The sequence below is a fragment of the Dendrobium catenatum genome, unplaced genomic scaffold, assembly GCF_001605985.2.
Source record: "Dendrobium catenatum unplaced genomic scaffold, ASM160598v2 original_scaffold_224352, whole genome shotgun sequence".
NCBI lineage: Eukaryota > Viridiplantae > Streptophyta > Magnoliopsida > Asparagales > Orchidaceae > Dendrobium > Dendrobium catenatum.
This window is the reverse complement of record NW_021542761.1, coordinates 714,480-725,579: the sequence shown is the minus strand read 5'-3', so window position 1 is coordinate 725,579 and position 11,100 is coordinate 714,480. Positions and strand designations below refer to the sequence as shown.

The window sequence follows — 11,100 nt, the reverse complement described above, 5'->3', positions numbered from 1 at the left end:
ATAACTTTCAGGTGCCCACAATCTCCTTCAATGTTTAACTAAGAAAAAAATCATAATTTTACCAGATTGTAATAGCTTGTTTATCTTTTTACCTGTCAGAGTAAATGAGAATTACTTTTCATATTCCCATTCATCAAGGAAATGAAAAAAAAAAAAATCTCTAATTGATCTCTCCATCCTTTCCATTACTGATCCATAGCATAAGATCCATTTTAACATAGGGAAACATTTTAATAGAAAAGCATCATATCTCCAAGCCATGGGCATGCACATCAATTCCATTTAAATTAAAGAAAGAACCATGGAAAATGTCAATATTTTAGAACAGGCTCAAAAACTTATATATAGACTTCTGTTGCCGTCTATTCATGCTAAAGCAAAATTAAAAAGATAAAAATAAAAATAACTGCTTACCTCAAGAAGAAACTATAAATATTGTTCAAGCTTAAGAAAGCACCACATTGCAATAAGATAATTATCATTTCAACTCTTCCAATTTTTCACATTTTTCATTTCAGTTCGAGATCTCAGATTTTCTATTACAATATTATGAAATATACTGTCCTCAGATACATTTCACAACATTATTAACATCTATATATTAATAAGGCTCTCAAAAATCCCTTTTACCTACTCAGAAGAAGTTACATAAATAGGAAGGTGAGTAGGGTTGATGGGGACATCAGATCGTGAAAGGTTTATCAGAGGCGTGGCCGCCGATCTACAGCCACGATCGAGTCTTTGTATGTCTGAGTCATTTATGTTATTTTATTATTCATGTATTTTTCTATTTACTTAGTGTCATTTTGGTTTTTTCCGTTCGTACCCCTTTAGTGGGATTTGTCGTGTGCGAGCCCTAAGGGCAAGTTGGTCTTTTATTTCTTTTAGTCCATTGTACTTCTCTATTTATAGCATCTTGTCTGATGTTTTGATTAATGGATGATTGCTTATGAATATTTCTTCTTGGTTGAGTTTGAGAGAGAGCTTGAGAGTTCTAATGGAGAGAGATTTTTAGGAGAGGGATATTAGCGCAATACCCACCAACTTAGATAAGTTGGGTTTGTAGTTCTAATCCCTATCTTCTTCCCCTTGCCTCCCCCTCCATCTAGCTGCCGTCTCTCCTCTCACCCGAGCCACATTCACCTCACCCGGCCATCCCCCTCAACTCCACAGCCAACCCCATCCAACCAAATCCACTTTCCTCTCCCAACACCGGTGGCTACCTCATCCAAGCTTCCGGCCACAAAGGATTTCACCTCTCTCCCTTTTCATCCTTTATTTCCTATTATAGATTTAATAATATTTGGGATTAAGTTTGAATGCAAATCCAAGTTGTTTTTTAAAATTCAAATTCCTTCCTAATACACAAAATCTATTTTAGGAAAATCTTTAAATTCCATCCAATCAATTCATAATTGATTGGGATTTTAAATGCCTTTCCTAATTTAAATATCCCAAATCAGCAATTAATAAAATATTTGCTCAAATCCCTCTCCCCAATATAGCCGCCGGCCCCCCCTCCTTGTGTTAGGATTAGGAAACCTTTCCAAATTCCTATTCTCTCCTCTTTGGAAATAATTCCCCTCTCTTGCCAACCGAAATTTTTTTTTAAGTCCAAGCCTTTATTTACTTTCCAAAATACCGCCTCATCTCGCAGGCCCCCTTACAGATTTCCCAAAATCTGTCCACAATTCATTGCTCCCCTTTGGGAAAGAATTGGAGAACCAACCTGCTGCTGGCCGAAACTCTCAAGGCCCCAACTTAGGTTGCTTCTCTCCACAAATTCTCTCTTCACCATCAACTCCTCAATTGAAATCTAAACCCCAAACCCTCTCTCTCAACTTCTATTCTTTCAAGAAGGAAATCTAAAATTTCTCTCAAATTTTTGGATTAAAATCTGAAACTATTTTCGGATTCTTGGGAAATGGACTTGGAGCTTGTTTCCTCTCCACGTGCAAGACAAACTTCTTTCTCTTCGACGACTTTTCAAACCATCAGCAAGGTGGAAGGAGATTTATTCCCTAGTCCCAATGAATAGCGGATCCAGCAACTGAATATAGGTTAATGTGGGACGAGGACGGTTTTATCGATATCCTACGCTCAACTTTCTTCGACGTGAACCCAAGGATTGATCACACCAGTGAGGACTGCTTCGAGCGTATTCTGGACACATTAGTGGAAGCCATTGACGAGCACTTCGAAGGCAATGAATGGAGGATCTCCACCACTCATTGACGAAGGTTTCTCTTACTCCTTTTCATAATATTTTCCTAAATCTAACTTCTCTTGGAATTGATGACAGTCATGAAGGACGATTCCATGCCGCTCATGTTAAAGCTTAGTAAACGTAGGGTTTGCGTGCACCTTTATGCTTTCTAATTCTTGTTGTTAGACTAGGGATTTCTTTGAAACTACTATTTGTCATTGTGTTGTTTTCTTTCTTATTTGGAAGGCTTTAAATCTCTTGCTATGTAATTTATCCTAAGCGGGTGTGATCCCTCAATTGTTTTGATTTGTTGTTTTAAACTGCTTCTAGTTGTTCTGTGATTGTCTAATCAAGAGTTGTGCAAAATCTAAATGAACTAAAGTCATTTCATATTTAGTCTTGCATCATCTGGTATCAGAGCATGGTATGCTTTTGCATTTGTTAGGATTCCTGATAGTTTTCTTTTCTGCATGTCATATTTGCACTGCTGTCATTTAGAAGACTGTTAGGTTGCTTCCCTGTTTGTTTTTCCTATCATTTTGCATCATATCTTTGTGTTTTATTCATCTTAATTATTGTCATTTACATCTTAGTCTTGTTAGGAGTCCCGTAGTAACTTCCAATGGACCCGGAACAACTAGGAAGGACCTTAGACTTGTTGGTAGGTCAAATAAACAACATTAGCCAGCAGCTTAAGGAAAACCAACCGGATCTAGCTGAGCTTCGCAGGAACACTACTGTGAGATTTGAAACTTTGGAGCGAGCTAGAGAGAACCCGACTCCCTACACCCCATCTAGACCACCTTCTACGTATGGGGATGAGACCTACCCGGATGATAGGCAACATCGTGCCAATCATCAAGTCCACTACCACGGACATGACCCACGTCAAGATCCAGATTTAGATGTGAGGCATCACCGTGCCAATCATCGAGCTACCTATCACGGACATGATCCTGATGCACCACTTATAAAGAATATTAAAGTTGAAGCTCCTACATTTGATGGCACCCTCGATCCCCAGCTCTTCTTGGACTGGGTCAAAGGTATGGATAGTTTTTTTAAGTGATATGACATATCTGAGGCTAGGAAGGTTAGCTTTGCGGAGATGAAACAAACGGATAGGGCGAGTCAGTTTTGGGCCAACTTAGAGAGTCTTAGGGAAGCTAGGAATGAGTACCCGATTGTTGATTGGTCGTCCATAAAGTGGGAACTCAAGCATAAGTACTTGCCTCCGTCGTACTTCCCCCGCCTATTAGACAGATGGAATAGGCTGACTCAAGGAAACAAACCAGTGAAGGAGTACATCGCCTCTTTTGATGACTTCTTGATTCGCTGCAAAGGGTAGATCTCTACCACCCACGCACAGATCTTATCTATGTTTTGTACCGGGTTGTGTGAGAATCTTCGCAACGAGTTGTTTGCCCGGAACATCACTACACTGGAGAATGCCTACAACCTAGTGCTTGACCTAGAGGAGACCTGTTCTCAGCACCCGAGTCGTTCACATGACTCTAGACCCTCCTATAGATCAGCCGGTAGTTCCACCCCACACACTCCTGCTTCTCAACCCACTCCGGGGAGCACGAACTGGCCATCCACGGGTCCACCTGCACCTAAATCTGATTTTAGAAGCAAACCTCCCACCTCGGATGCCCCAAGGTCCAGTCTAGGGACCAAGTGGTTTCGATGCCAGGGGTATGGGCATATCGCGTCTCAGTGCTCCAGTCCTTATAAAGTCTCGATCGTTGAGGAGTTTACTGAGGACGATCTCGAGCCCGAGGTTGATCAGGTCCACCTGGTCGAGGAAAAAGGCGAATACTTCGAGGAGGATGACGACACTGCGATCCTCCATTGCCTTTAGAAATTGGATACCTCTCCCATCTGCGTGGTGAGATGCGCGCTAGCCCACCCGACACCCACTGATGACTGGCGTAGGACCTCAATTTTTCATACCTACACCAAAATCAAAGACAAGAACTACAAAGTCATTATGGATAGTGGTAGCTGCATAATTGATGTTTCCTCCAGCATGGTATCCCAATTAGGTCTTTCTACTGTTCCTCACCCCAACCCGTATAAGATAGCATGGGTCAACTCCACTGCCTTGGAGGTGAAAGAACGAAGCCACATACCCATCTCCTTTGCCACCTATAAGGAGAATTTATGGTGCGATGTGTTGACGATGAATGTTGGACAAATCTTATTAGGTCGTCCCTGCATCTACGATAATGATGTCCACATTTATGGGCGTTCAAACATCAGCATGTTTGAACATGCAGGCAAAAAGATTAAGCTTTTGCCAATGCAGCCTCGGGTTGCAGATGACACGAAATCCAACCCAATCAAGTCTAAGAAAGGAGTGAACCTTGTCACCTCCAAGGTTCTAACTACTGAGATTGCTCAAGGCGCCCCTCTTTACGCCTTAGTAGGCCGTGAGATTCCCACCGAATCTGACGAGCCCATTCCTCAGGAAGTGTAGCCTATCTTAGAGCATTATGCTGATGTCTTCCCTGATGATCTCCCAAATAAGTTACCACCTCTTAGAAACATCCAGCATGCCATAGACTTCGTCCCTGGAGCCTCCCTCCCGAACCTGCCACACTATCGCATAAACCCCACGGAACATGCTGAGCTTAAAAAGCAGGTTGATTAGTTACTATAGCGAGGTTTCATTAAGGAGAGTCTGAGCCTCTGTACGGTGCCGACCCTTCTCACCCCGAAGAAGGACGGATCTTGGAGAATGTGTGTTGATAGCCGTGCTATCAACAAGACCATCATCAAATATTGATTCCCTATTCCGAGGCTTGATGATATGCTCGATATGATGACGGGTGCCACCCATTTCTCCAAAATTGATCTCAAAAGTGGGTACCACCAGATCCAGATCCGACCTGGAGATGAGTGGAAAATTGCCTTTAAGACAAGGGATGGTCTCTACGAGTGGTTAGTCATACCTTTTGGGCTTAGTAATGCCTGAAGAACTTCAGCACTATTGTATCTCCTATCACTGATTTCCTGAAGAAGGATGATTTTCACTGGACCCCAGCCGCCACCCAAGCTTTTGATGAGATCAAACAAAAGATGGTGGAAGCCCCAGTGATGCGACTTCTTGATTTCTCCAAAGTCTTTGAAGTAACTTGCGATGCTTCATGGGTCGAAATTGGAGGAGTCCTCTCCAAGAAAGGTCACCCAGTTGCTTACTTTAGTGAGAAACTTAATGATATCCGGCAGCGTTATTCCACTTATGATAAAGAGTTCTACGCCGTGATTCAATCACTTCGTTATTGGCGACACTACTTTCTCCCGCAAGAATTCATCATTTTCTCGAATCACGAAGCTCTACGTTATATCAACTCCCAAAAGAAGTTGAATGCATGCTATGGTCGATGGGTTGAGTTCCTTCAAGAATACACGTACACCCTTAGGCAGAAGGCGGGAGTTGAAAATAAGGCTGTCGATGCTCTCAGTCGTCGTATGCTGACCACCACTAAAATGAAAGCAGAAGTCATGGGATTTGACAAAATAAAGAGGGATTATTTGGAATGCCCCGACTTCAAGGAGACCTACACTCTCTTGTCCACAGGCAGCATGCACTTTGTGGATGATTTCCTATTGAAGGATGGTTATCTTTTCAAAGCCCAGAGGCTTTGCATTATGTGCACCTCCCTTAGGGAATTTCTGGTCTGGGAACTCCACGTCGAAGGCCTCGCTGGCCACTTCGGACTGGACAAGACTATCGAATCCGTGGAGTATCGCTTCTTTTGGCCAGCCTGAAAAGAGATGTTGGTCGGCTGGTCAGTCGGTGTCACACCTGCCAACTGGCTAAGCAACGTAAGCAGAACACTAGTTTTTACACTCCCCTACCTGTCCCAGTTGTCCTTGGCAGGATGTCATTTATGTGATAGTTTATTGGTTTTTCAAAATGGCATATTTCATTCCATGTTCCAAAACATCCGATACCTCTCATATTGCGAAGTTATACTTCAATGAGGTCGTCCGTTTACATGGTTTACCCAAAACCATTGATTCGGATAGGGATGTGAAGTTCACTAGCTATTTTTGGAAAACCCTGTGGATGAAAATGGGCACCAAACTTCAATTTTCCACTGCCTTTCACCCACAGATGGATGGTCAGACCGAGGTAGATAATAGGAGTCTGGGTAATTTGTTACGGTCCCTGGTTGGTGAGCACATTAGAGATTGGGATTCCATTTTACCTACTGTTGAGTTTGCTTACAATAATTCCATTAACCGAACCACGGGTCTAAGTCCTTCTAAAATTGTATATGGGTTCAAACCTAGACAGCCGTTAGATCTGATACCCAAGAGTTTTAGGTATATGATTTCTATGTCTGCATCATCATTTGCATCTCACTTGCAAGAACTTCATAAGGATATTGCACAACAAATTGAAAGGAATAATCATGAATATAAACTACATGCAGATTTGAAATGATGTTTTAAAACTTTTGAGGCTGGTGACTCCGTAATGGTGTGGATTCGTCCGGAACAGTTCCCACCAGGAACAATTAAGAAGTTACATACAAAGAGTGCTGGACCTTTCAAAATACTTAAAAATAACGATAATGCCTATGTAGTAGATCTTCTTGCAGAGTTCAATATAAATCCCTCTTTTAACATAAAAGACTTAGTGGCATATGAAAGTCCTAATTTTAACCCACCAAATCCACTATTAAAATAGCCTTGTGTGAACCCACTTTGTGAGATCCCAAACCTACCTCCACTACCAGATATTCCCAAATTTCCCATGGCAGAGAAGGTGGAGGCAGTCCTAAGTGATGAGATCATATCCACAAGAGAAGAAGGACGAAGGAGGTATTTGATCAGGTGGAAAGGAAAGCCCGAGTCAGAGGATATGTGGCTAGATCGCGAGGAGTTGTAGCAGATTGACCCAAATGCACTAGAGATCTACGAGAGCGCCAGAGATACTAACTTGAAGGAGTCGAGTTTTCTCCCACCCCGACAGAATGAAGGGGATATTAGATCGTGGAAGGTTTATCAGAGGCGTGGCCGCCGATCTACGGCCACGATCGAGTCTTTGTATTTCTGAGTCATTTATGTTATTTTATTATTCATGTATTTTTCTATTTGCTTAGTGTCATTTTGGTTTTTCCATTTGTACCACTCTAGTGGGAATTGTCGTGTGTGAGCCCAAAGAGCAAGTTGGTCTTTTATTTCTTCGAGTCCATTGTACGTGGTTATTTATAACCTCTTGTCTGATGTTTTGATTAATGAATGACTTATGAATATTTCTTCTTGATTGAGTTTGAGAGAGAGCTTGAGAGTTCTAATGGAGAGAGATCCCAAGGAGAGGGAGATTTGCACAATACCCACCAACTTAGATAAGTTGGGTTCGTGGTTCTAATCCCTATCTTCTTCCCCTTCCCTCCCCCTCCATCAAACTGTCATTTCTCCTCTCACCCGAGCCACATTCACCTCACCCGGCCATCCCCCCCAGCTCCATGGCCAACCCCATCCAACCAAATCCACTTTCCTCTACCAACACCGATTGCTACCTCATCCTAGCCGCCGGCCACAAAGGATTTCACCTCTCTCCCCCCCCCCCTCATCCCGCCGGCCCCCTTACAGGAAAAATCTATCCACAATACATTGCTCCCCTTTGGGAAAGAATTGGAGAACCAACCTGCTCCTGGCCGAAACTCTCAAGGCCCCAACTTAGGTTGCTTCTTTCCCCAAATTCTCTCTTCACCATCAACTCCTCAATTGAGTTCTAAACCCCAAACCCTCTCTCTCAACTTCTACTCTTTCAAGAAGGAAATCTGAAATTTCTCTCAGAATTTTGGATTAAAATCTGAAACTTTTTTCGGATTTTTGGGAAAAGGACTTGGAGCTTGTTTTCTCTCCACGTGCAAGAGAAACTTCTTTCTCTTCGACGACTTTCGAGACCATCAGCAAGGTGGAAGGAAATTTATTCCCTAGCCCCAATGAATGGTGGATCCAGCAACTGAATATGGGTTAATGTGGGACGAGGATGGTTTCATCGATATCCTACGCTCAACTTTCTTCGACGTGAACCCAAGGATTGATCACACCGTCGAGGACTACTTGGAGCGTATTCTGGACACATTAGTGGAAGCCATTGACGAGCACTTCGAAGGCATTGAGTGGAGGATCTCCACCACTCCTTGACGAAGGTTTCTCTTACACCTTTTCATTATATTTTCTTAAAACTAACTTCTCTTGGAATTGATGACAGTCATGAAGGACGACTCCATGCCGCTCATGCTAAAGCTTAGTAAACGTAGGGATTTGAGTGCACCTTTATGCTTTCTAATTCTTGTTATTAGACTAGGGATTTCTTCGAAACTACTATTTGTCATTGTGTTGTTTTCTTTCTTATTTGGAAGGCTTCAAATCTCTTACTACATAATTTAGCCTAAGCAGGTGTGATCCCTCAATTGTTTTGATTTGTTGTTTTAAACTGCTTTTAGTTGTTCTGTGATTGTTCTAATCAAGAGTTGTGCAAAATCTAAATGAACTAAAGTCATTTCATATTTAGTCCAGCATTAAGGGTCCAGAAATTCTATGGCACGCTAACTACATAAATAAATAAATAGAAGACTAAATTTACGAAAGAATCTTGTGATTCAAAGATTCTGCATATCGTGATAAGCAAAACAAAAATATGACGATAGTTGCGATGCACAATTTTGATAATGGTTATGCAAAAGTCAGGAATGTTTTATAGTTGCTCTTTGTGAACAATGAATGAGTAATAAAAATAATGATTTGATTGCCTATATTTGGGGACTAGAAACTGACTGGTGAATCACCAGCCATAGCAACAATGAGGGATAAATGTCATTCAGCAGCTCAGTAATGATATCCTTAGGGCAGTCATATTTAGGTGTTTATAGAGGACTTCGATATTTATCTTCAAGCAGTTCATGCCTCAACTTCCTGGCCATATTACAGCACATGAATAAATCAAGCAAATGTAACCATTTATACTTCACTATGCATGTAAAACCTGAACAAAGTTAAGAAATTACATAACCTGATATATCCATGGATTGACCTGTTCATGCACTTCATCTACTAGGGGTCCTCGCATAATAGTCAATGGAACCTTACCACAATAAAAATCATGAATAGAAGAAGGCATATAAGATGAAATCAAAAGCTAAAAGAAAACGATATGCAGAATCAATAGTACAAAAAGAAAATGATGCCCTCCCAGAGCCATTGAATACACAATACAGGGAATTCTCATTTAGTAAAAATGGTCTCAGCACCCTGACACTGCTTCTGCAAGATCACTCAGCGGGTTAACCCCGATCACTTAGCGGGTTAACCATCAAGGGCCAAATATTAGCATGACCATTTAATCAGCAATGACATGCTTAAAAACCAGTCAAAGCAAAGGACAATGTATACCTGCTTAGATTTGATCAGAGAAGTTCCATTTGGACGAAAAACATAAGCTCCAGAGGCCTTCAGAAGTATCACGGGAATAATTAAATGACTAGGAAACGCAAAAGAAAGTTTCACTTGACAAAAACAAGCTGAAGCTGGTTTAGCAAATTCATACCTGTGGATCAGTTTTATCTCCAACCGCTCCAATATAGTACTTATATGACTGCCCTAAGGATGATTTAACCTAAAAGGTCCCAGTAAAAAAGATATAAGAAATATTAAAAACATAATATCTTTAAATGTAGAAATGAGCATATTTTTTCCAGCATGACATGATTAGAATAAATTAACAAAACCATGCTACAGAAACACTTCAAAATTTAGAAACAAATTAAAGGAGATTGAATAGGCATATTGATTCGGACTCTGGAATCTGAGTTAATTTTACACCCAAAGAAATTACCATTTCAAGACGGACATAATAATAATTACAGGAAAAAAAATCACAAAAAGATATAGCCAATTATGACTGAGCAACGGAAACGTACAGAACTTCTTTTGTTGGAATAATAAGAGAGCTCCAGTTTATCCACATTGTAAAGGAGCTTCAAGTCTCCTGGACCAATCTCCATGTTGTCTTTGCTAGTTCCCTTTGATAAGTACGAAGTTGACAATGAAGTGATAGAGCCTGAAATAGCACTAAGCAATTAATGGTGTGGCCCTCAATATGATGTAGTGCATTTTAAGTGGAGAGACATAAGCTCATAAATTGAATACAATAATTCATAAAGAAGGGATAAAACTGAAACCTCTCTTTGTAGCACTAGATATAGCATATGTGCTGAAACCGAGAGGAGGAACAGAAACAGGGAATACAAGCCAAAATTTAGGACGGGCGCTGGGAGAAGTGCCTAGATATGCTTTGACATAGCGAGTTCTTAATCTCATAATAGCATCGGAAATAGGAAGAAGTTGACATTCAATTTCTCTACCATTGGAAGAATCATGGACAATAACTGAATCGCTGACAACCTGCAGAAATTTGTTGCTTCAATAAAACATTTTTCCAGATCAACAATAGAATAGCTTTTTAACCTCATGAAGAGACTTAAGGATCATAGATCACAAACCACTTAATAAAATAACTTATTTTATTTAAATGCAAACAATAAATACAAGAACTAGAAATGATGATGTCATGATCAAGTAAAGTCAAAGAAATAAGAAATAAATTGAATCCACCTAAAATCAATGAGCAATTATGATTTAATTACCACAAATAGATTCTCGACTGTGTCAAATTTGAATAAATCAAGAGCATTGGCAAGACAACAACAAAATATGTCACAGAAATCATACCAAGGAAAGAAATTACCAAAAATAAGAAATCTAGATCTTAAGAGAGTAAAAAGAGACAACTTCCCATGGAATTATGTAATCTCACTTGTCTACCAAACTCAAATGGAATCGAACATTCAACTTATGCAAACAAG

At 40.6% G+C, this 11,100-nt stretch overlaps 1 protein-coding gene across 1 annotated transcript; it reads right to left on the bottom strand.

The window, feature by feature from the left end:
* Positions 1-9,204: 9,204 nt before the first annotated feature.
* LOC114578930 (alpha-mannosidase At3g26720-like) lies at positions 9,205-10,663 on the bottom strand. Its single transcript, XM_028692547.1, has 5 exons — positions 10,417-10,663; positions 10,156-10,295; positions 9,783-9,851; positions 9,629-9,685; positions 9,205-9,320 (listed from the first exon to the last, which is right to left on the bottom strand). Exons 1-5 carry the CDS (start codon positions 10,553-10,555, stop codon positions 9,240-9,242), a joined length of 486 nt encoding a protein of 161 aa, XP_028548380.1. The 5' UTR covers positions 10,556-10,663; the 3' UTR covers positions 9,205-9,239.
* Positions 10,664-11,100: the final 437 nt, after the last annotated feature.

Bases quoted from the DNA above. Each gene is read 5' to 3' on its own strand.
- LOC114578930 (XM_028692547.1), bottom strand. From the start codon at position 10,555: ATGAGATTAAGAACTCGCTATGTCAAAGCATATCTAGGCACTTCTCCC. The intron at 10,296-10,416 runs GTTTCAGTTTTA...GTGCTATTTCAG, and splicing joins ATCTAGTGCTACAAAGAGAG to GCTCTATCACTTCATTGTCA. The intron at 9,852-10,155 runs GTACGTTTCCGT...GGGACCTTTTAG, and splicing joins ATTCCAACAAAAGAAGTTCT to GTTAAATCATCCTTAGGGCA.